The 26188-nt window shown below is 37.2% G+C and overlaps 1 protein-coding gene across 1 annotated transcript in view; it reads right to left on the bottom strand.

The window, feature by feature from the left end:
- The window catches only part of LOC139941426 (serine/threonine-protein kinase MRCK alpha-like), a 60283-nt gene that overhangs the window by 12120 nt on the left and 21975 nt on the right, over positions 1-26188 (bottom strand). Inside the window, exons 4-30 of the mRNA XM_071937914.1 lie at positions 25907-25990; positions 25236-25331; positions 24217-24459; positions 23546-23602; positions 22898-23041; positions 17901-18066; positions 17292-17454; positions 16573-16715; positions 15700-15807; positions 14976-15087; positions 14528-14668; positions 13701-13836; positions 12973-13083; positions 12191-12340; positions 11233-11436; positions 10239-10360; positions 7477-7582; positions 6892-7040; positions 6021-6127; positions 5500-5585; positions 4856-4912; positions 4533-4707; positions 4100-4171; positions 3307-3511; positions 1828-1909; positions 1134-1350; positions 387-527 (exon numbers count right to left, since the gene is read on the bottom strand). Coding sequence (XP_071794015.1) covers positions 387-527; positions 1134-1350; positions 1828-1909; positions 3307-3511; positions 4100-4171; positions 4533-4707; positions 4856-4912; positions 5500-5585; positions 6021-6127; positions 6892-7040; positions 7477-7582; positions 10239-10360; positions 11233-11436; positions 12191-12340; positions 12973-13083; positions 13701-13836; positions 14528-14668; positions 14976-15087; positions 15700-15807; positions 16573-16715; positions 17292-17454; positions 17901-18066; positions 22898-23041; positions 23546-23602; positions 24217-24459; positions 25236-25331; positions 25907-25990 — 3577 coding nt within the window. The remainder of the gene's footprint in view (positions 1-386; positions 528-1133; positions 1351-1827; positions 1910-3306; positions 3512-4099; positions 4172-4532; positions 4708-4855; positions 4913-5499; positions 5586-6020; positions 6128-6891; positions 7041-7476; positions 7583-10238; positions 10361-11232; positions 11437-12190; positions 12341-12972; positions 13084-13700; positions 13837-14527; positions 14669-14975; positions 15088-15699; positions 15808-16572; positions 16716-17291; positions 17455-17900; positions 18067-22897; positions 23042-23545; positions 23603-24216; positions 24460-25235; positions 25332-25906; positions 25991-26188) is intronic.

The raw sequence follows: 26188 nt of genomic DNA on the forward strand, positions 1-26188 counted from the left end.
AAATATCCCTGCTACCCCGTGTGATGTCATTGCCGATTCTTTGCTTATGGTAAGCAGAGGCCCAATTTCATAAAGCCTATAAGCAAAAAAATTTATTGTTTAGCAGAAACTGGTTACCCTTTCCAAAATCCACAAAGTTTACGCTGTTTTAACTGATGCCCCACCTTCTTTTGGCTTAGCATAGAAACTTGCTAAGCAGTATTTTCTGCTAAACAGCTTAATAAAAATTGATTAAGGGATAGCGCTGCTTACCTGAGAAGACTACGATGAGCTGTTCGGTGGGCATAACCTCAACCTGGAATATCTTCTTACTATCTACCCGTACAATGATACCACTAGAAACTTGCTAAGCAATATTTGATTGATTAAGGGATAGCGCTGCTTACCTGAGATGACTACGATGAGCTGTTCGGTGGGCATAACCTCAACCTGGAATATCTTCTTACTATCTACCCGTACAATGATACCACTAGACAGTTGAAGACAGAATAAACCTTCATCCGTCCCAAGCAAAAATCTATCAGAATCTGTCGGTACAATCATCAAAAAGGAAAATTTTACAGTAGTTCACTATAAAAATTAAGTAATAAACCACCAAGGAAACCGACTGGGTAAATTTTAAATGATTTTGGTTTCTTTGTTTTTCGTCGTTTTTAAGTTAGAACACTGTTGATATCGCAGCCTTTCTTATAATTGATAGTGGCAGGGTAAATTGGGCGCATTCATAATATCATAGCAACAATATTATTATTTTATTATCACACAAGGGCAAGTGGAATACAAACAAATTTAGCACATCTGCATCCCATATCCAATGAGGCCGAGGGTGATGAAATTGTTGCCAGCAAATTTGACGAATAGGTTAAAATTCAATTCAAATTATTCACTTGAAAAACTTAATTTATCCTAGATTAGACAATGACAAACAATTTGGCGGCTCCACAAGAAAAAGTTTTTAAAATACAAAGAGCGTAACATGCGTAACATCACACTCAGGTTACAACGGATCAACAAATCAGAATCAAGAATTTAAGTTTGCTTGACGATATAAGCTGAAATAACAAATGTAGCAAAAAAATGTCTGTGAATTTTTTTTCCCTTCTTCTACAACTGCAAGCTCTTCCCTAACTCACCAAGAAAATCTGCACAGTGGCTCATCTTAATGAGAGTCATACTAGGATCGCAAACCTCCTTAGCGAGAAACACTGGTACTTCCTGGCGCTTGTTACGACGTAGGATCTTATGCAGCTCATTCAATGCATTAACCCATTTCTTCTTTTCATGTTCGCTGCATGCTAGGAGTAGAAACTGGGCTGTGATGCCCGGAGGGTTGAGCTGAGAGGCGGCAACCTGGAACACATTATCAGGACAAAGTGGGTTTAGTTTAGTTTAGTTTATTACGATAATTGCACAAACATCAAAATACAACTTAGTGCAGAAAGGGAAACCCCAAACAGGCATGCTGTACCACTAAATGGGACCCTCTATCACACATCAGAATAGAACCAAGAACAATAACAATGCAAAAACAAAAGTAGGAAACATGGAAATTTATGTATATAATAAAACATTTTAAAAATCACAATAAAAAATAAACAATACAAGCACATTTTATAGACAATTAATAATATAATATAATATCGGATAATAATTAATGAAAAAATGAAATTCCAATGCTGCAACCCTCAGTCCTTCTAATCTCTACTTTGGCAATTTAATTGAGAAATATTTGTGAGACTGTCAGGGTTAATGACAACTGCAGAGCTTGTTTAATCCCAGAGTTAATTCAATGTTATTAAAGTGAAGTATAATTGATTTGTTGCTCACCTTAAAGATACAGGGTACATCCTTCTTATCAGCGTGGATTACATCTGATTCTTTGACTGTACTAACTAGAAATTCCTCATCTCTGTAATATCAATGAAAATATTCAATTAAGACTTGAAGCTAGGCATCAGAACTCCAATTAACCCATGGCACCCACAGGGAATGTAGTGGTGCCCTGTGCTGTGGTGCTCTTTGCAAAGCTCCAATACAAATGCAAATGTTCCTCATAGAAGTACCGCTTGATAGAGAAAAAATGCTGTACTTTTCAAGGCCAAGTCCAAGTTTGTACTTTTACAATGCAAAGCCAAGGGCATTGACAATGTTCACATAAATCTTCACCAAAGTGAAAAAGACAAAAGCATAAATAAAATACATACAAGAATCATAATGACATTGTAAATCTGCGGCAATGTAGAGGATAACACAATACAAGCCAAGAGCATATTTCCATTGTGGTCCTCTTAGCTTAAAAAATACATTCAAAATACAGATCATTCAATTTAAATACAATCAACCGAATAACACTAAAGGGTAGGAATCAAGGTGGAGGAAGTGAATGGGAATAATAATAATAATCAGCATGAATATTCATACAGCGCCAAAATCCACATAAATACATCTCAAGGCACCATTCAAATTCATACAAAATGCAAATAAAGTAAAGCAATTAAAAGAAACATTTTAAAAGTTAACGCAAATGATCAAAGATTTATAAATAAAATTAAAAAAACAAAAAAACAACAACAATGGAATATTATACACACAAACATATCAAGTTTGATAAAAGACTGAGCCTAGAATGATGCAAACTCCAATATCTCTTTAAAAAAAACACAATATAGAGCAGGGTTTGACAGGTTAGTTGAATAGACAATGCAAGTATCGTGTGTATTTGAACAGAGAATATAGGCACTGTTTGTAAATTGTTTTGTCCTATTCATACGTCCTCTGTTTGTTCGATTATCTTGTCTCTATCTGTCCACAGGCTGATTACTACAAGCCTCAACTTATCAAATCGGTCTCCATACTGTTCATTTTCTTTTACTGTGTATAAACCTTAAAATGCTCTGTCCGCTATTGCATTTTATCTTCCACTACGCGCTAATCCACCAATCAGAAGCTCGAACTACTAGGGGGATAAAAACATATATGCTACGACCTCAGTTTTATATCCTACGACCTCTGTTTTTATTACACAGTGCGTAATGTGAAATGTCATTTTGTCACGCTCCATATACGGACAGTGAAAGAAAAAATTACATTCTAAACTTTGTGCGAGTGAATGGTGTTCGTCGAGAAATAACGTTCTGAAATTTTAAACTTTGTGCGTTGCACATGAGACTGGAAGATAAATTCGTTATCGCACGCGCGCTCGTGAAATATGAAAAAATATAGTGCGTCTGCGTCCCATATCCAACTCGACCGATTCCACCCGCGCTTGTGTGATAACTTATATTGAATTGACTTGAAATTCCTTACCTCATATCAATGATGTGTGATGGTTCCAGATTGCTCTGATTACTCTTTCCTTCATACATATCAAACAGGAAGAGTTTAAAGTCACATACTACGGCAAACTGTCTCATCCAGCCCTTACGTACTCCTCCTGGCTTAGGGATCTTCAGTGTTCCTTCATAGGCTGTTCCAATACCTCGATTAGGATCAACGCCAAGAGGTTTGGCAACTGGAAATAATAATAAGAATAATAAAAACTTATAAAGCGCACAAACCCATATAAGTGCTCGTGGCTCTAAATACAAACAACAACATACATATGTACCAAATTGAAACTATAAGCCTATGTGAGGAAGAAATCCAGAATACAATACATGTGGTAGAGAAATACAAAAACTTCAGATTAGATTTTCTCTTCGAATGAAACAAATTAATACAGTTTTGCAGGATTTTACAAATTCCATTGACGTTGTAGACCCAAATTGTTTTTGCATTTACCCAGTTTTATGACAATTAGAGAACCAATTGTAAACAATTCAATCAACCACAATAATACAATTGAATACAATTTCAAGAAAGAGAAACTGTTCAACTGTAATATTTTTAATGTTAAGCTACAAAAGAATCCAAATGGACACAAGTCTTGAATTAGCAAATTTCGAGTCGGCAATGGGGGTACCAATATCTTCTAATAAGCGCGAGACTTGCAGTCTAGTGTAAACAATTCAATCAATTAGAAACAACTTTACATTCAAGAAAGAGCAACTGTGTAATACTTTGATTGTTAAACGATAAGAGAATTGAAGTCATGTCTTACTTTGATCAGCCGGAATTGGACACACGTGAGCAGCTTGTGATGAACAAGCAACGTGACATGAGTACTGACACACTGTAAGGAAAATACACACAATCAAAATGGGTTACTCTTAGCGTACATTAGACAAAGTTACAGTTATTTGATCTGATATAGCACTACTACTCTTTAATTCACTATTAAGTGAAAGAAAGAAAAATCAATTGAGTTGTTACAAAATGTTAAATTGGGCATGATACTTGGCCCTTGGGAAAAAAGTAGGAAATTTTCATTGGGTACAAGTGCTGACCTCATTAGACTTTTTTTTTGCTATTTAAAAACAATTTGATTTTTCTGAGGACCAACAAAATCAGAACGTAAGTAGGAAGAATATCACGCCTGACGTGAAGGAAAAAAAGGATAACAAAATGAAGAGAATGAAATTCTCTGTACTGACCTTCGCATCTCATTCCCTGCCTGATTCGGCCGAGCATGAGGGATGTACAATGGGCACATTTCAGTGGAACACTGAACGTGCATATAACAAATTTATGAGCCTTTGGCTTGGGTTGTTGGACGGGTGTTACTGGTGTGACTGCGGCCACTGGTTTAGGAGAAGTGGCTGTGTCAACCTAAACAGCGAAAAGAAGTAGAAATATTGGTAATAATAATAATAACTAGTTCTTATATAGCACATTTTGCAAAAAATCGTATCAATGCTTTTATGTCATAACTGCTACAGGGATAAAGGAAGGAGGACAAACAAAATGAGGTTCTTACCTGATCTTTGTGGTTGTCTTCATATTTATCTTCCTTGGATTCAGGTATTCCATCCTCCTGTAAAAGAAAGATGAATCAGATGTAACGATAGGCATGGCTACAACATGGATAAACTCAACTACAACATGCAAGTTTGAATGCGCACATTTAGTCGACTACTGACCACCGAGGTACATGTGCATGCGCAGTGACGCACTCACTCAAACGACTCGTTTGAAAGTCTAGTCAACCATGGATATGTACTTAAACTTGCTCATGGCTTTGTACAAAATTATGCTTACCAGAATACGATTACCAGCTAAGCTACCATGTCACATGTACAATTTGTGACTGGTATCCTGCTCATTTCTGCTTAGCAGACAGTTGTTAAGCAATATTTTTTTCGCTCTAAGCAGCTCTATGCTGGGCCCAATTTCATAGAGAAGCTGCTGAAGCAAACAATTATGCCTAAATATTTTCTGCTTAGCAAAACTTAGCAAGATACCAGTCACATATTGTACATGTGACATGGTATTTTGGCTGGTAAGCTTTTCCTGGTAAGCAAAATGTTATTATGCTTAGCTATTTTATGTGCTTAAGCAGCTCTACGAAATTGAGCCCAGGTCTCTTCTGTAAACTCTGGGAAAATAAACCTCTGATCTTACCGAGTCAAAGTCAAACTCTTTGACATCTGTGTTAAGAAACTTCTCAATGAAGGAGAGATGCGATGGCTCTTTAGTCCCCATAGATTCTGTAATAAAGATGATATAATTGATTAAGCATCCGTCCTATATAGTAACAGTTGTGGGGTGGCTACAAATAAAAGGCACAATATAACCATTACACTAAACATTAAAAAAGGCAAAGAGTTGTTGTACAGTGCCAATGCATTATCTACCATTCCAAACTATAGTGGATGAAAATGTATGGTCAGTCAGTAGGAGGGTTAACCCTCTCATGTTCAATTTACTTTAATGATTAAGATTATCATAGACACATCAATTGGGTATCCATGGAGGTCACAATAGCAGCCTTAGAAGTCCTCTTTCCCATTCTGCAAACTTTGTGAATCTTTGTATTCTGTTTAACAATTATTTTTCTTTAAAAAAGGCATTTAAACCGGTGAATAGCGAACGGTGGGCTCATGAAAGAGTTAAAGACTGGCTGATGATTTGTGTGAACTTACTAGTGCTGTAGTCATCCATTTTCTGTTCCAATTCCTTGACTTGATTCTGCAAAGCTTCCACCTTCAGTAAAAGCTCCTTATTTTGTGCTTCAGATGTTTTTAATTTACTGCAAGAAAATCAGATTAGTATCAGTGTGATTAGCTTGAGGTGAGGCTACTTACTAAAAATAGTAGTAATTATAATAATAATAATACTGAGTTCTTATAATAACGTGTTATCATAGCCGTTAGGGGTCTCAAAGCGCTCAACAGTTTTTCTTGCAAAAGTGTTTTTGAAGTACAGAACCTTTTTTACTTTACATGGCAACATGTAGTGTTTCACAAGGTGCTGTGGTGCAATATAGGATACAGTACATCTAGGAGGTTTTCCGCACTAGGCTAAAACATTAGAGCTTGGTAACTTAGTTGGTGGAGCACTGGCATATTAATTCAGAGGTCAGAGGTTCAAATCCCCCTCTATACAAATTGTTCATGTTCAACATCAAAGTATTATGCTAAAATACATCCCTGAATGAGCTTCCATTCCTGAGACATTCTGGAGTGTTTTTAGGATTACAAGTGAAAGAAGGTTGGCATAGTGGTGGCGTAGTAGTGGTATGTTGCCTTGCCTTCCACATCTGGGGACCCCAGTTCAAATGGCACCAGAGGCACTATGTGGATCATGTTATCAGTCCCTAACTGACTGTAGGTTTTTTTTCCTGGAATAATTCTCTGTGGTTTCCTTTCACACCTAAAACTGAAGCTTCCTTCTTTGTCTTCATTGGGTTCTTGGCCAGTACAGTGATTAAGTTCGCTTTTCTGAGAGTCCTTGGCTTCCCAACCAAAATTAATAAATGAAAAATGAATGAAAAGGGTCCGTAAAAAAACTCACCTCTCTGTTGCCACTTGGTCCGTCTTGACCTTTGACAACTCCTTATTGATCTGTTCCTTAGCCTGTACTTCACTCTGAAGGCTCGATTGAAGATTCAATAATTCCATCTTGTCCATCTTCTGAGACCGTCTCGATTGCCAATCCTTTTGCTGTTGGGAGAAAATAACAATTGGAGTGATTTATCAATTGATTGATTCATTGGTTGATTGACTGATTAAGCACATCTATCATCAAGTCTCAACATTTTTCTTTGAATCATGTCAAATTTCATTAGAACTTGAAGACAGTTTTCTTGATTGTTAAACCGTATCGTATTGCTTAAGGTTTTAGAGTACCGTTTTAAGCAATAAAACTACGTAGAGAGAGACTCTGCTATGGTTGAAACGACAGCCCATATGTCCTTTTGGTTGGTAAGCAGTTTACCTCAGCTAACAGTCTTTCACTTCAAACAAACTAGTGATATACTACACTGACAACAACTGCTATCTACCAGACCCAAATTATACATTGATAAACCATAGCGGATATCTTTCACATCAACCCCAGAACAATCCACTCAAGAACGAGGAAGAGGAATAAGCTTACCCTCGCTGCACCAACAATTCCTGATTTCTTGACCCCTTCTAATTCATCGGTCATCTTGATGGCCAAAGCCTGGAGGTATCCTCTTGCATCCTTCTCATCACTCACCCTACAAAACACAAAACATCATGGTCAGTACAAACTGGACAAAGGTCAATAGTACTAAGAATAATAACACGGAAATAACGACTGGGAACAAAAAATCAGCAAAAAATGCACTCGTTGAAAGTTTGTTCATGAGTTGGTGTCGCTAGAAAAATCTTTTTGGAGTAGTGTTGGTTCTGAAAAGAACAAATAGTTGAGTTAAAGTCAACAACCTGTTATTTTCAAAACCAACAATACTAAAAAAAAAACTTTTCAGACGGTGTTGCCACAAACTTCTCTTAGTTATACTTCCACCATGCAAAGTTTCAAATCCTACTTAATCTATAACACATTTTAATGGTTTCCTGGTGCAATTCTAAAAGAACCAGCTGCTCTTACGAATTCCTCGGTGAGCTATAAGTCTCCCAGAATGAAATAGTATTCCTCAGTTGATTCTCCATGTCAGTCTTGTCAAGATTGTTACGCTCCTTACAAAAACTGTCCCCTCTGTGTTTGCCCATGGTTTATACAGGTCACAATGAGTAACGATAGCAAGACACTGAGTGCCCTTTGCACGGTTCAGTCATTCAGATAGACTTAAGACCCTTTAAGAACCACTCACGATTAATATTCAAGTTAAGCAGGCAAGAATATGACAAATCAAAGTCAAGGTGTGGTTTGACTCGTCCACTGCGTATTAATATATACTATAAATATGACGCTTTACGTAAAAATAAAGACACTGTCCTAAATCTTTAAACTGGGTTTAATATAACAACTAAAAATAATTGACTACACAATGTATGTCACAACATGTTTTAAGGTATCACATTACATTGATATCAAGGCTGATGTTTCAGTTGTCTTCACTTGTAAGTTTTAATGCCATTTTTGTATTAATTTAGAAAACTGTCCAATTGTCACCACTAAGCACCCGTAGTGCTACTGTCACATACATGTATGAACAACATGTCTAACTTGCTTACCTACAGCGTAGGGCTTTTTGTGCAACAATCTTTAAACAATCAACATGCAGATTTTTAACTGGCAGAAATATTGACTCACTGGTTCCAACGTTACATCACACAGGAGCATAAATTAGTTTAGCTAGTACCAGCGAATTTAAAACCTCATACCCAGGACATTACTAATATTGTACACAAGATGTGGACAACAAGCAAAGGTGGGCCAATCAAGGTAATGGGCCCAAGGGGGAAAACCCCTCTAGTTCCCACATCCATATATACATGTGTCTTTGTAATATGTGATTGGTTCTCGACCAATCAAATTCACAATGGTATAACCAGGAATGTGATAGGCTGTTGAAAAAAAAACCTGAACCATGAGCGCAAAGCATGAAAGCTGGCAAACACGAAATCTTGCGGGTACGCAGCCTGCTCATATATAGATTTATCTTTGGGTTTTGAATCTCCTACTCTGCAATCTGGGTTGTTCCATATGATTTTATCTTCACTTTCTTATGAAATTGATCTAAGCTATAAAATATAATACATACAAAACAACAAAAAATAAATCAAAAACAGATTTCAGGTAAAAAATGGAGAAATTTCACAAGTTTCACAAGACACCATGATCCACATGGTGTTCATTAGGCCCTACTTGTAACTAAGTAATGAAGATGTTCCTGTTTCTAATTAGCACTAATCCTCAATTATTTCTGTACGAGTGACTCATTAGCAATCCCATCTTTACTCTTCCTCACTCTTTATTTATAGAAACAAGTCATGGCCATGAGGGCTTCACACACTTTAATAACGTCAGACTGTCTATTCTTAAGAAAATCTGACAACTTCATTTTGTTTGACAACTCTGGGAGAACTGGCTTTGAGCCAGACAAATAAATGTACAGTCTCTGTTGATTGTGACTTCTAAATGTATACCTTCCCTTCAAGGAGTGTGTAAAACTAGCTTATAAGTTTAGAGTGAGGAAAGATTTCCTCCATTCTAAGATTAATTAAATAACAGGAAGATGCAGTTAGAACAGGAAGGTTTAGTCTCTTCAAGGTTCTGATATAGAGGCAAGGAAGTGCCCCCCCCCCCTCCTCCACCCCTCTTTCACATCCCTAGAGAAGACGTCTTGACATCAAGGAACTCAATAATTTAAGTCGTTGTCACAATAGACTGTGCAAGTCTTACACATAGGGAAACCTAGAAAACCTGATACAGAAAGACATTTTCTATCAAATGAAATAAATGTTATATTAATAGATGTTAAATTTGCATCGGGGATAAAGATTATTAATTTTTGGTTTTTTACCCATACACCGATGTGTGTTAGCACTGTATACTCTGTAGTTTCGTGAGTCCTGTGAACAAATACCACAGGATGTTTTTGAATATTGCCAGCAACGGCTCCCTCTGAAGTATCGTAGTTTTTAAGGAAGAGGTGATTTCTCATTCATATACTAAAAATCCTTTAGGCCAGAGGCCTTTTATTAGGCATCTGAAAGCACACAAACTTGTGCAACAAGTGTGTAGTTTCTTTCATTATTTTCTTGCAAGTTCGATGACCAATTGAGCCTGAGTGTTCACAGGTTTGTTATTTTTTACTTATATTGGAATACACCAAGTGAGATTGCTGGACTTTGACAACTACTTACCAAAGGTGTCCAGTGCCTTTAAGATATTTCTGAATGACTAAGGTGAATATTTGTACTTACCATTGAATGATTTCTCCAATCTGTGCCTCCCAGTGAGCTACATTATCCTTATCAGACATCTCCTTGAATTGCTCTTCAAGAGTCTTCACTTCACGACACTTCTTCTCATATTCAGAAATTGCCTAAAAACAAAGAAACATGCAACATTTCATAACGTATACACATTATTCACAATAGCACTCTGTACTGATGATGTCACTTTTTGACAATGACGTCATTTTTGTTCAAAATACCCGGCTATCAGACCAGAAATTTATTTTACAAGACCTGAATCAATATGACTTGCACAAAGAGAAAATCCATCTCTTTTGTCATAGAGTAAGTGTACTTAAATATTCCAGTATTGAAAATATTTAACAGATTCATAACCAACAATATTTCAAAAGAAGTTACACAATGAGGTAGCCTATTATTATTCATTTGAAAACCACAAAACCACATGACTTGTCAAGCGGCAGGTTTACTGGCCCGACACTGAAATCACTGCCCTCAGGCCTGCAGTCAACTATAAATTTCAATCCCTGGGTTTCCTTTCTAAAATATAGGGCCCAATTTCATGGCTCTGCTTACCGTAAGCAAAGACTAAGCGCCTGTGGAAGCAGGAAAATTCCATGCTTACATCAAGCACATTTCACGGGTTAGCGGGGAATTTTGGCTTGTGCAGGTGCGTACTCCACATTTCTAGAAATTCTACACTAACACACCTAGGGCAGAAACTCAACTCTTGCAGGTAAGCGTAGTATGGTGATCGTAAGCGCACAATTCGGCGGTAAGCAGATTGATTAACTTGGCCCCTGATTTCATTCATTTATTCATTCATTAATGGGGGTTTTTTCTTAAAAAAAAAAAAAATTCCCATGGCGACCAAAGGTCGAATTACAGGAAAATAGAAAAATATTGAAAAGAAGAAAAAATTACACTATTACAATACTTGGTTTAGGAGAAAAATTGTTTGAAAAGTAGATTTGACTTCAAGTAATACTTTGAGACATACCTTATCCAGCTCCATTCCTAGTTTCCTATTCTCTTCATCCAGCACGGCCTTTTCCCGATCAAGTTTCCTCCTCATCGTGTCTAAATCATCTTGTTGCGTTAGCGAACTATCCGTTACTTTCCCAAGCTTGTCCTTATATTGACTAACTTCTTGTTTCACTTTGAGGATCTGGCGTTCATGCTCTGATATCGTTTCTTTTAGACTCTGTGTAAAAATTCAAATGAAGAGTAACATTTGGGTCTTACAAATTATCGATGGGCAATTAATTGTATACTTCTTACCTGTGTCAACTTAATTTTCCTTAATAAGAGGAAACTAGAAATAAATAATAAACTTGCTGGTACAATCATGATTAAATCTCTGTTGTGGGAGTGTTGGCTCTGAAAAGAGCCGGTTTGGTCACGACGTTTCGAACAGTTTACTCGTCTTAAGGAGAATGAATTTTCCTTTATTTACTTAATTGTCTATATTTTCTTACTATAACTTCTCCATATTCATCTTAGAGCGCTTTGTGACTTCTCTGTGAATGTGATATGCCCCATACAATACAAGAAGGGTTCATTATTGTTAAAATTACAAAAACCCTGGTTAATTATTATTGAATTTAATTCATTTAAAATAACTTGGATGTGCACAAACAACAAATATGTGATGAGATTCAAATTTTTTTAAACTGACACGACCACTTGATAAACACCATGTGAGTGATTGTGAAATGATTTGAGTTATTAACCTGGTGTATCCTAAGAACATTTACTTTGAGAGAGTTTGATTGTATCCAAAATGTTGTATCTCGTTTAACATAACCCGGATGTACACAAACAGCGACGTGATTCGCTGTTTTTGCACTAATGCGGCATCTTGATAAACACCATGTGAGTGATTGTAAAAAATGATTTCAGTTTTTAATGCACTACTCAGGTGGGATTGAAACCCACAACCCTGCATTCAAACCTACCTTAACCTCTATGGTATGTCTAGATTTCTCTTTGCTTAATCCTTCTTCATACATGACTTTCTGCCTCTCTAACTCAGCTCTGAGTTTAGTCAACTCTTGCTGCTTCATGTCATGAGCACCGGCTGACTGCAGATGTACACGACCACGCTTCTACACAACAACAAAGAAATATTGGTAATTGGCTTAATACATGCAGGCATCATACTAGGTCATTTGAAAAAAAGAAGGAATATTTTATCAAGTACAAGGGCTGACCGACATGTACACAGGGTGAAGACTTAATAGACTTTTTATGATATTTAAAGTAAAAAAATTTCAGATTTGTCCAAGTGCATTTTTTCAATAGAATTCACAGCTGCAATAATTGCATCTTACAATCAGGGAGATTTTACAACAATAAGGCAGAATTGTAGAATTTCATTCAACATAATTGGGAAAAGGTTTCCATAATCAGGGAGATTAACAAATTGTGTTCATCAGAACATGGATAGATTGGTTTATTCCCAGGGAACTTTCTGCAGAATCAAGGAGAGTTGCAGAAGGAGAGTTGGCAAATACTGCTTAACGATTTCAGAAAATAGAATTAGCTGTTGCAAACTGCCCACCAACCAAAAAGGGTATAAATGCAAAAAGAATTAATTGCTTGACGTTTCCACCCAAGCAGAGTCTTTCTCAAAGGCTAAACAAGAGTTAACCTCTGCTAGGGCCGAAACGTTAGACAATTAACTATTTTTTGCTCAGCAATTTGGCAGATAGACTTCTAATTTGAATTCTAAACCCACCTTAACCATTTCTACCTCCTCCTCCAGCTGCTTAGCAAAGTGATCACTCTGAAGACGTAATTTCTTCTCTCGATTCAACTCCGCTTCTCTCTCTTCAAGTAGTGTCTCAAGCTACAATGAAGAAACATCAGTCAACATCCCATCAATACAAAGAGTTGTAAACATAAATAAAATTACCCGGTCTGGAATTTCACCTTTGAGAGGGCAAGGCCATAATAGCAAGTAATAATGAGAATCATTGTTTCCATCTGGTTGCCCAACTGTCCTTAGTTCATTCCATTTCTTTGAATGTAAAGCCAAGTCGAAATAAATAGCTTCAGCTGTGGCTATGGCCAGACCACTGAATAGTCTTACACCCATTTCAGACCGGAACTCCAGAGTCGAGCCGAACCAGATTCTGAATTAAGTACATGAAAAGTTTTACTGGACGTGCTTGAAGTTGAAAGACTGTTGCAGTCGTTTGGACTGACTCTGGAGCACCTTAGTTTCAGACATCCTTGTCATGAACCGAGCCAATGTAAATGTTATGTTTAGTTCGCCTATCAACCAACATTTATTTGGGTAGACCTAGATTGACTCCAAATCGAATTTGGTTCAGCACACCTCTGGCGCGCCTGATTGAAACAAGATGGCTGCATGATTAAGATCAACTATTTAATGAGGTTGTCCATTTGTGGGTTTTCCCCCCGTTTAAGTTGACACCCCTACTCTGACCCCCAGGCTCTCACCTCCTGACAGCGTTTATCATTCTTGCGGAGATCCAACCTCTGCATTTCCACTTTTTGATTCATGGCGTCACACTCGGCTTCTTTGTCTCTCATGTCCCGGGTAAGCTTCGTCTTCTGAGACTTCAACTCCGACATTCTAAAGGGGATACCAATCACAAATAGTCCAATAATATTATCAATTTAATATCTTTCTGCAGTTGATATGAGATGACCTGACCCTATAAATACAATTCTTAGATAACGCTGTGATTCTATAAGAACAGATGATCCCAACTGGAATGACAAATCTTGAAGCAGTAGCTAGAATATTACACAAACGATTCCATACATTTTTTAAAGATGTGATAATGTCCAGTCATTCTTTACTTATTGGTTTAATAAGACAAAACATGGTTTGTAGTACCACAAGGAAGCACTGCAACTGACATGCTTACAGAATAAAACGCTATGTATTACAAAGACAATCAAAATCAGAAGCCAAATATCTGGACCAGCCAGATAACAGAATAACATTACTCTGATAAAAATACAAACTAGCAATCGTAAACATTATCACAAATACACACCGATTACAGCCACAAAACAAACAAAAAAGGTCAAAATATTTCATCCTTGGGAAAAAAAACAGGAATATCTTATCGAGTGCAAGGACTTTAATCGACATTTCAAACTATTTAGTCTCAACGTTTTAAAAAAAAATTCCCAAGAATTAAAAAATCGGAATATCATGCCTGCATAGCTAACTCCAAATTAGCAGCCCATAGACAGACAGTAGCTGCAGACGTCACCGTGCAAGAAGTCAATAAACAATGAGTGATGTTACTTACATTTCATTGATCTCAGCGAATTCTTGCATGGCTAGTTTACGTTGTGACACAGCCTCTTTCGTTTCTTTATTCAGTTGTTTATTAGTCTCTTGTAACGTCATGGCTTCTCGTTGCAACTCTTCCTTCTCTTGTTTTGAAGACCTGTTTCAAAACATTTCAAAAGTTACTAACAAACCACCGTATACAAGTATTACATAGCATACAAATCTAATAAAAAGGTAGTCAAGGCGCTGCAACAATGCAAAGTTAGAGGTGTCAAGACCAGGACTCAAATCCACACTCTGCTGATCAGAAACACCAGAGCTTGAGCCTTGTCACGTGTGCTTGTCACGTGTGCTTGTACACTCGGCTAAGACATGCCATTCTTCTGGAACTGTATTTTGTGTGTGTTTTTCTTTGAATGAATGTATGATAAATTTAAAGCCTTACTAATAATGTCAAGATTTACCTGTATTGTTTTTCTAGTTGCCTAATTTTAGAGTTCTTTTCTTCATCATCTTTCCTCATTGCCAAAGCATCTTGAACATCTTTCTCCAAGCGGTTGTTGGTAAGTTGGGCCTCTGTATCAAAAAAAAAAAAAAAAAAAAGACGATGACCAACTGGTGTATGACTTCCTGCTCACTTGGTCCAACAAATATCATTGCGGAGTAACATTCTAAGTGAATGACATTGACAATGATCATGTAGTTTGTTTTTCCATCAGTTGTGTCATTTGTGAAATTTACCCGAACTTGCAGCTACATGTACTTCCTGATTTATGACAACAAGACCTTGCAAATAATCAACTTCAAAGGCAGAAAGTAAAACTAATTAATCAAGGCTACAGAATAAATGCTTTAGAGGTTATAACAACTAATGTATTGATGATCTTAACACTAAACATCCACAGCTTTGGAATAGCATTGTGGGCTTTCCAAATTTGTTTTCTATTATTCCTTTTCTTGAATCTTTCTTGTTCGTGGCTAATGTAAACACTGAGAAATACGCTGACCAAAAAAAAAATAACTTGGTGAAAAAATCAGGAGTAAGAGTGCTAGAGAAGAAGACCAAAGAGCAAATTTCTTGATATTCAGAAGTAAGATACACTTCTGTTTTTACCAGGTAGACATAAAAATATGAATTCAGATACAAGTCGGAAATTATCATCTTAATAGTCCTTGAATTATTCACACCTTTCAATTTATTATTCAATGAATCGATCTCATCTTTAAGATGTTTGACTTCATTGTTTCCTGAGCTTGGCGCTGAACGATTGCTGTCTTGAAGTTGTCGTGTTGCATCTACAAATCAATATGAGATACAAGAAGAGAAAGTTACTTTCTTATACTAAGCCAATTGCCGAACAACAACTTCCCCAATATTCACACCATCTTGGGACAGCCGACTGGAACTACTTTTATGGTGTGCATTAGTTTTACAAAAAGATTGCAAAATAATTATTCACAAAGTAAAACTGCAACAAACAATTATTTAACACGCCCACATTGATAAAAAAGTACTCATCTTCGAATACAAAAATACTTAATGCTCACAAAGTTTTAAGGATGAAAGTATGTGTCAAACTTGCTGAAAGTGTGAATTACAAACAAAACAGTGGCCACTGAGAAAGTTTGCTGTTGTGACGTCTTGTACCTTGGTCAGCCTCAAGTGACCCATTCCACAATCGGATTATTTGGGGCTGACCCGGGTGAGCCCTGTGACTGACGTCAAAGCTATTTGAATGCAACAGGGGAAGACTCAGCTAAAAATGCTCTCAGCATCGCCATCAACTACAGGAGGAGCCTAGCGCCAGCTCCTGGCTGGAAGAGACCTAGAGGCCGCCCAAGATCATACAGGTCTCCACAACTGGGTCGGCCTAGTCAAATCGTCCACAGGTGGTGTTAGGCTGTAGGTCGTGGACACGAGAGATCGGCGCAACAGACCCTTCATGTCTCTGCGGCTAATTGATTGATTGATTGAGAGATCTGGGTGGACCCAAAGAAGCTTATCGAACCTGCCCATTAATGATTTAGATGATGGAATGACAGGGATTCTCCTGGACCCACCTGATAATTTACTGCTGAGACTACTCTTCTCTGCTTCTAGTCTTTTGATTCTTCTCTCATAAGCTTCCACAGTGATGCTGTCTGTAGAGTCAGTTATCATTACATCTTTGGATTCTAGCAGTGACCCCAAGTCAGATAAGCAACTATTAACAACAAGAGAAAAGAAAACACTTGTAAATATGTCACATCTCAATCAGACATCTTTGTTACATAACAGGTTATAATTGCGAGGACCAACTGCATCCATTAATAATAAAAATAATGGCTTGTTATAATTCTAGCGCACATATCCATCACTCAGTGCCGCTCAGGGCGCTTTAACATACATTTTCCTGCAAGGTAAGTTGGACTATGTTTGAATTATGAGACCTACACCTTTAACATAGCACCATGTAATGGTTTATGAGGTGCTGTGGCGCAATATGCTGCCAATCAAACCGGGAACACCGGGGCGAACCCCTTCTCTTTTTGAAAAAAGCACTACATTCTTTTACGTGCGTTACACAACACACTGGACCAACAGCTTTACGCCCCATCAGAAGGATGAAGCAATGATTAAGTGTCTGACTTAAAGGACACAAGGTTCACGACTGGGACCCGAACCAACACTCTGCTGATCAGAAACACCAGAGTTTGAATCCGTTGCTCTTTCCCGCTAGGCCATGACACGCCATAATAGACTGAATGATTCTAGAAGTCAGTGTGATTGTGTGTCTCACCTATCCCTTGTAAATGAAAATCCTACAAATGGAAGATGGTTGCCAGTGAAGGCTGCGTGTGTGTTTGGTGGTACTGTCTCTGATTGCTTCAGATCCGTCTCATCTACATCAAAGTTAGATGTATCAGTCGGACTCTTTACGTCTGGTTTGTACGGCGGTGACACTGCAGGGAGAAGACAACATCAACAAGAATTAACGAGAATCTCTATAATAGATGTTAAATCTGCATCAGGGATAAAGAATATTATTTGTTTTTACCCATACACCGATGTGTAAAGCACTGTGCATATTGCTCGGGTGGAATTCGAACCCTTAACCTTTACCACTCTAGAGTAGTGTCTTACCAACTGAACCACTGAGATTGCCCAGTAGCTAGAGGCTGTTCGAATCCTATACTTTAAGAGCATGTACCGCAACAATTTAATAGGGATAAAGAATATTATTCGGTTTTACCCATACACCACTGTGTGTAAAGCACTGTACATTCTGTGTATTGGTAAAACCAAATAATAATCATAATCTCTCTTTTTTTCACGCCCAATCTTCAAGTTTCTTCAGGTTCATAACTCAAAGTCTTTACCAGACTATTTTAACCGAGTATCGACTTACTTTCTCTGATGTTTTCCCAATCAATGCCAGCAAAGAAAGGGTGATTCTTGAAGTCTTCCAGTCCATTAATTCCAAGACGTTGTTCAGCGTGACATATCAGCTTCCTGATTAGATCCATGGCTTCTTCAGACACGTCATCAATGTCAGGCGGGAAGGCAAACTGGTCCTAAAAAGTGAGATACAGGAAGAGTGGTCAAACTATTGGAATAATTATAAGAATAATGGCTTCTTATATAGCGCTCATATCCATCACTCAGTAACCCTATCGGCGCTTCAACATCCTATAATTTCCTGCAAGGTATGTGGGACTATGTTTGAACTATGAGATCTCTTTCTACATAGCACCAATAATTATGGTGTACAAGGTGCTGTGGCACAATATGCAGCCAATCAAACCAGGAACACCAAGGCAAACCCCTTCTCATTTCAATACGTGCATTGGGTTCTTTCACATGCATTACACAACACATGCGACCAATGACTTTACGCCCCATCCGAAGGACGAAGCAATCATGTTTAAGTGTCTTGCTTTAGGACCCAGGTGTCACGACTTGGACTCGAGCCCACACTCTGCAGATCAGAAACACCAGAGCTTGAGTCCAGTGCTCTTAACAGCTAGGCAATGACACGCTGGAATACTTTTGGTTGTAGAAAACAAAAGAGGTATAACTGAGGGGCAGAAAGAGGACAAGCTATTTCAGTGTCCTCAGGTGTAATTCGAGGCAGAGATACCAGCAGAGCTGCCTTCCTGGGTAGGGCATAGAGAAGATTGGAATAACTGTAGGATGTCCCGCTTGTGAGCGCCATGTTTGGTTAGTAATTTTTATACATTTTTTATAAATATAAATAATTTTATGAATTTTAAAATGGGGAGAGCCCAAGTGTTGGTTTTTGTTAACATGCAGGATTCCAGTAAATCACTCAAGGGGATTAGAGTCTAAACCTTTCCCTTTTTAACAAAAGAAATTTGACAACATAGCATCAACTATGCACTGATGGATTACGTGCATTAAACAGCTTTCAACTTTTAGACTTGTACAATATTGTCATTTTTTTTGCCCTGATCCTTTTTCTTCACAATCCATTTTGGGTCTGAGACTACCAGTGTTGTGTAGAACCAATCCAAAGAATAGTGACTCCACAAGATTGTTAACATTCACTCAACCCTAACTGTCCCTAATAGCTTCAGGTACACATTCAATATGGTATTTCCTGACTACAACAATACAGCAGTGATTTCATTGTTTGCAATTGCCATTCCACAATATAGCACTTTGTGTACCATAAATCAAACAGAATCATCTGAAAATCCACTTCCTCAATCATTTCTTTGTTGATTTTGTAAGCAACAAATAAATCCATTTCTTATGTTAGTATCAGTTTACATACGTATATCATGCACATGTACATGTATGTAAACCATGCATTGTGCAGAAACAAACAAATTTGTTCAATTCTAGATACTACATTAAACATTGTAAATCAATAGACCATTAACCTATAAACTCAATACAAAGTTCAGCATAAGTGACTTATAAATATTTTTGTTATTGAAATAAAATTTTAAAGCAAATTTTGTTTGTACATGGTGAAAAGTTATCTAGAGATAGACATATCCTGTACAGGTACCGCAGCCATCTTGTATTTTTGTCTCAATGTTCAGTATGCATCTCTTAGCTGTATGTACAATGTATCTCAAGCATTTTTGGTAAGTGATGGGATACATGAAGCAGGTGAGAGCCAGTTCACTAAAAGTCCTTTATGCCAACATAAAATGCTTTCCGACAGTGGATTTTAACAAGACACATGATGTTTGCTGTGCATAATCAAAGAGTAAACTGGCTTAATGACACTGCTACATAATGGTAGCTACATCTACCTTTCAAAAAATCAATCAATATCTTCAATTTGACCTCAACTTTGAGTCTAACTTTTCAGCAAATACTCAGGTAATGAATTTACACCCCATAGAATCATTCTCCTATTTCATCTCATTTAAATAAAACAGAATACAAATGAGAGTCCCAAACACACTCAGTATTAACAAAAACTGGACAAAGCTTCCTGTAACATAATTCCTGTGTGAAATCGCATTAGTTCAAGCATCGTATTACTTGACTGGCCCACCCATGCATTCAAATACAACCTGGGTATCTATTCCAATTGCTTATTTATATCCACTTTTTTTAAAGACCAGCAAACAAATGGGCCAATGTAAGGGTGACTAATGACTGATTGTGTAGAATACACACATGGAGGTTTATCCTTAAGAAAACCTTGATGTGTTTCTGAAAGGAGGGTTGTTCCTTGATCTACGGTTAAAAACATGCGAGTTAACGCTGCTGTGGAAATTCATGTTAGAGATGGACATTAAGCTTTGTACGAACACAAACATGATTTTTTAAAATGTCTACAATTATCATGAATTATATAGACAGCTATTTAATCAATTCTGTAATGTTTTGGGGGTTTTTGTACAGAGGAGTGCTGAGAAATTTGGCAAACTGGTTACAACTACTCTTCACTTTGAACCTCTAGTGCTTCACTCTCAATTCAAAATGTTATTCCCCTTTATTACTGACCCGCAGAAATTTACCTCTACCCTCAAGTTCCAAAATCTTGTTTCAAACTCAAATTTAACAATTAAAACAATCTCCTTTTGAAAAAAAAGGGTTTGAAAAAAAGACAAACTAACTGGAGTGGGACTTGCTGAGACAGAGGTCATGGTACAGTATGCCCCTTGTCTTGGCCTTGGTGCCCAACATAAAAGTTTCCAAAAGACATTAAACATTTCCAATGAAAGTGTCCTTTCCAAAAAGAAAATGGCCTTGCCCTCTCAATAGTGAAATTCCAGTTGAACCCACCTCCTTTTTAAATACATCAACAAAAAACCGCAAACATTGCAATTCTGTTTTTCAGAACGCTAACATTACCTTTGATACATGTGATGGGAATACTGTGTACGAGGCCTCACGCAGGCAAAGCCAAGACCTTTTACAATTAGAATAACAAAACCCCCAATATGTTACCATCCCCCATAAACACCAATGCTAAACAAACTAAAGCTCTGTTTACACACACTCTGTAACCCAAAACCATTGCCTTGTGCAAAGAGCTCAAATATGAGTCAATTTCTATGGATGGTAATGTGGATTATATTTCACAAGATTTGCTTGCGTTTAGCCAGTCATGTGGACAAGAAATACAAACAAAGAAACTGGAAATGTTGAACAAGAGATAGATTTGGAGGCTTGGCTCTGATTTTAAATCAACTCCCCATCGGCATGGCAACAGCTTATAAACAAATCCCCTTCGGAATGTCAATTTTTGAGTAAAATGTGCTACATTTACTGTTATTCTACAGTGCATGAAACTGGAATTGCAGTTTTCAAAATAGAGGTTAAAGAATAAATTATTACATGTAGGGCTTAGAAAAAGGGTCATCAGCCCTTTTAAATGTATCACTTTCGATTTTGATTTTGTTTTCTGCAAATAATTAAAGAGCCTTCCCTAACTTCAAATCACAACAACAACAGCTTTTGTGAAACCACAATAGGATAGGCTTTGATGCTCACATTCCATTAAACCTTTCATAGATCTTTTGTTTCTTTGCAATTCTCAACAAAATTGCTACCCCGACATAGCTAGTTTTGTTGAATTTTTTACTCAACTTCTTCAGTAAAAATGTCTGAAAAATAATGTTTAATCATTTCCTTCTTGTAGCTCCTTACTTAGAGTGGCTTTTAGCCTTGTTTGCGGCAAACTTGCACAACAAACAAAAAACTATAATAAAAACAACAACAGATATTTGGTGTTGTTTTCGAAAATGTAAATTTAGATAGGATGGTACAATCTGTTAAGCTGTTTTGGGCAGTTTGGAACAATCTGCTAAAAGGGCCTCTGGTAAGAGTACACTTCAAAGTGGAAAATACATTAGAACTGGAACATTTCAAGGGGCACCAATGTATTGACCAAGCAAGGGGCATGGAGGCAATTGCTGTTGTTGCTTCCATGAAGTATTAGAGCCCAATTTCATAAAGCTGTTTTAAAAGCAGAAAATACTGCTTCATGAATTTCTTTGCTAAGCAAAAATTGAGTCCGGCACCAGCCACAAAAATGCAAACTCAATGTAATTTGAGCTGGTAACCTGATTCTGCTAAGCAATACTATTCTGTGTTTAGCAAGTTTTTGTGCTTTACCTGCTTTGTGAAATTGGGCCCAGGCCTGTAGTACTATTCATGAAATAGGAATTGTCTGATTTGTGTTTATTGTACTTCATAACAAAAGTAACAACTGACACTGTTATGAAGTGCAATACACAAAAGTCTGACAATTCCTAAATCTCTTACATTATCATCATTTTATGGCACTATCAATCTGGTATTTACAAGACACCTAATTGACTAGATAAAGATGACTTAACCAAACATCTAGCCTATTTCATGAAATGTCTTCAAGATTACCAACCTGGTTATGAGATGACTCAGAATGATGATATTAACTTCAAGCATAAATGTCACTAGACTCATCCAAACTCAAGCCACATTTCAACATTTGCGTATGTGTTTGGGAAGACGGAAGCTTGTCATTTACTGTAGACATATTTAGTTACCTCTTTTTCGAAGAGAAATGTTTAAATTCTTAACAATAATTTATTAAAATCTTTATTTAAGAAACAAATTGAACACCTTGCCAATTTTTTTACAAATTCTAATTTGGGGTTGAACAAAGACAAATTTCCTAGAGCGGGATTTGAACCAACGTCCTCCAGATTTGTTGGCTAGCAGTTCACCAACTGAGCTATCTAGCCCTATGTGGTGGTCTCCCTATTTTGTCACTATCTTTGTTTGGGATGTGCCAGTCAGAAGCCATTCAACCGTTGACTGCCAGTATAGCCAGGGATCACACCCAAGTTTATGATACAACCTGGGAAGCAGCAGCCCACATTTAAAGTAATAAATAAATTGGTTGGTTTAGAATCTTAAGAAGGGACTTACTTTATGGTTCATAATCTTGCCGTAGGTCTCCACAAGTGATTCTGCGTAGAATGGTGTCTCACCAAATAACATCTCATACATACAAACACCGAGGGACCACCAGTCACACTCTGGCCCATACTTCCCTTTGCCATCCTCCATCGCCTAGTCAGAAGAACCATCAAGAAATTATTAACTTAATAAACTGTGTAAGAACACCGTTATGAAAACAGGATATAGGAACAGATTAATCCTACTTCTTAACACATTGTGCAAAGACAGATCATAAATAGATGTTCATAAAATTTACTTCGGCTAATTTCTATACAGAACAGCAGATGTTTAATTCCAGATCACAAATGGGGTTTAAATATTATTTTCCTATATCCAATTTCACAGAGCTGCATAAGCAGCAAATATTACTTAACAAGTAGATACAACCATATTGGAACTTGTTCCTGCTTAATAAAGGTTGTCTGAGCTCAACAAAGTTGCGTATACTACAGCTTCAATGAATCTCAGCAAGAACCTTGTGCAGATTGCAATGTAAGTTATTAAGGAAATCATTCAGGGACACTGTGCATAAACATATTTCAAAATCCTGTCTGAAATACAATGTTCCATTCTTTGAAGAAGAAAAAAATAGAAAATTAGTAGAAGACTACCTACCCTGAGAATCTCAGGTGAAATATAATCAGGCGTTCCCACGGCAACATTTGACTGCACCTGAAATATTAACCACAACAAATATATAAATATCATGTAATATAAAACAAGGAAACTGACTGGGTCAAATCCTACAATAGTTTGGGGTTAACAAAAAACTTAACTAGGGCAGGACTTGGACCGGCAACCAACAAATTAACGTGCCGGCTTTTACCAGAGCTTTTTAGCCCAATGTTGGTGGTCTCCCCATTTTTTCAATATCCTTGTCCAGGGTGCTAGTAAGAAGCTGTTTCACTTGTAACTGTTGTATAGCCAGAGATCACACCCAAGTTTACGGTACAACATGGGGATCACATTTTAAAGCGGGATGCAACTATTTTATTTCAAAAAAGCCACAAGGGAACAGACTTTGTAAATTTGAAGTTCATAACGAGATTGGTCAACATCTCAAAGAAATTGAGGACATTACATGTACATGACCTTTTTTCTAAGTACTTTGTATATCAAATGCATTCTGCCGACATCTTAAGCAACACATGCGTCATATTGTAGGTGAACCTTGCTCTCCTAAACGGCAATTGACATAGCTGCATGATGCATCTGTTTCAGATCACCAGGGAAACATCTAAGACTCTATGACTTCTTCAATAAGACATCAGTCTCAATCCTCTTACCGAGCCATCATCTTGCATCTTGAGACATGATCCAAAGTCAGCGAGGCGTATGTGACCATGTTGATCCAGTAAGACATTGTCAGGTTTGATGTCTCGATGCACATAGTGTAATTGATGTATAGAGTCAATGGCTAGGACCATCTCAGCGATGTAGAAGCGAGACATGTCCTCTGGGAGGCGGTCCTCAAATTTACTAAGTAGAGTCAAGAGGTCACCGCCACTGTAGTAATCCATGACGAAATACTGAGGAGGCAAACCGGGTAATACAATGTCATAACAGGATCGACAAATTACATTAATACAGTATTGGACTTCTTTTAGGACAATGCCCAATAATATACATCAATGAAACAAAGGGAAGAGGGAAAAATCTAGATGTGCTTTTTCATTTGTTTTTGGAAGAGTAGATTCACAGGCATGTATGCTTCTTTTTGAAAGGGCAAGGGCACCAAGTCATATTCTCCCTGGTAAAGGGAACCCTATGACGGAATTGTAAATTTCTGCCGGAGCATTTCAAAGCACAAAGGCAATAACCAGGAGGCATGGATGGGATTGGAGGTGAAGTATCAGGCCTGTGTCTCCTTTTGCCTCAGTGACGGCGGTTTTTGAGAGTGTACATCATATGTAAGGGGTCTATTACTACTCTCTCAACTTTGAAATAATTATCCTGAGGAATAGATAAAGGAATGACTTGTATTATAGTTGAGCTTAGACTTTATAGAAACAAATCAAGGTTTTTGTTGGTAACTAACAATGATGTACTTTGTCTTGATAAGGCTTACGAAGTATATGGAGTTTTGAGGCATTGATGGGGTATCAATTTAAGATATGTACTTTGCCAGGTAGATTTTGTTCTTTAGAGAACTGACATGCTATATATTCTACTACCGCGGAGAAGACTAAGGGAGACTTCTCAGTTCTGAAAAGAACTGTCTGCTTTTAAATACTACCTTAGGGAAAGGTAGAAAATTGGCTAGGACTATTACTTTAGCTTAAAGAGGATTGTTTTTCAGGCTTACCAAGTAGTCATCATCTTGGAACGAATAATGAAGATGAGTTATCCATCTATCGTCTCCCTTCACAAGAACATCTCTCTCTTCTATAAAGCAGGCCGTCTATTCAATACAAACAAACATCAAATCAAAATTAGTATTGAATAATTGCATCAGGGATAAAGACAATTATTTTGGTTTTCCAATGTGTAATTCCAACTGATCATTGGGTTAAGTTATAAAATAGCTTTTCAATACAGGGTTCATGAAAAATTTGAATGCCACCAAGTGAAGACAACTGAAACATCAGCCATGATCAGCCATGATTCCAATGTGATGTGAAACCGTTAACGTTCCATATCAAATGATAAAACAAATACTTACCTTATAGGCCCTAATAACATTTTATCTGAAAGCTCTCCTTCTTATTTATTTTAAGAGCAAATAGTGTCTGACTTTAATGAGGAGTGTCATATTTTTACTTGAAAGTCTGAGTTGGGTTTACACTATTCTGAATGGGAAAAACCCCAAGATGGCTGATCTATATTGATTACACATGGGATCAAAATGATAAGGCCAAACAGATGGCTGCAGCTGTTGCTAAAGACCATACTTCAACACTTGTTACCATGACAACCAAGCCATAGCCATAACTTCAAAAATAACTTTAGTTACTTTGCAAGAGACTTAAGACTTACCTCAGCCCTCTTCAGCATCTCCCATTTGTTGAGTAGTTTCATGGCAAAGATTTTGTCTGTGTTCTTTAATCTCACCACGGCAACCTGAAAATACAATTCCACAAATCAGAATGCATTATTCAAATGTATCGTAACATTAAGGTACAAAGAAGATGCTAGTTGAAAAAAACTTATTCAAATGTACACGTATGCGAGTTGTTTGTAAATCATCAAAAATCAATTCACAACTCAAGATAATTAAACGAAGTAGAAGTATCATACTTTCTATTCTAAGATAGTCAA

This window comes from Asterias amurensis, chromosome 1 (assembly GCF_032118995.1).
Source record: "Asterias amurensis chromosome 1, ASM3211899v1".
NCBI classification, from domain to species: Eukaryota; Metazoa; Echinodermata; class Asteroidea; order Forcipulatida; family Asteriidae; genus Asterias; species Asterias amurensis.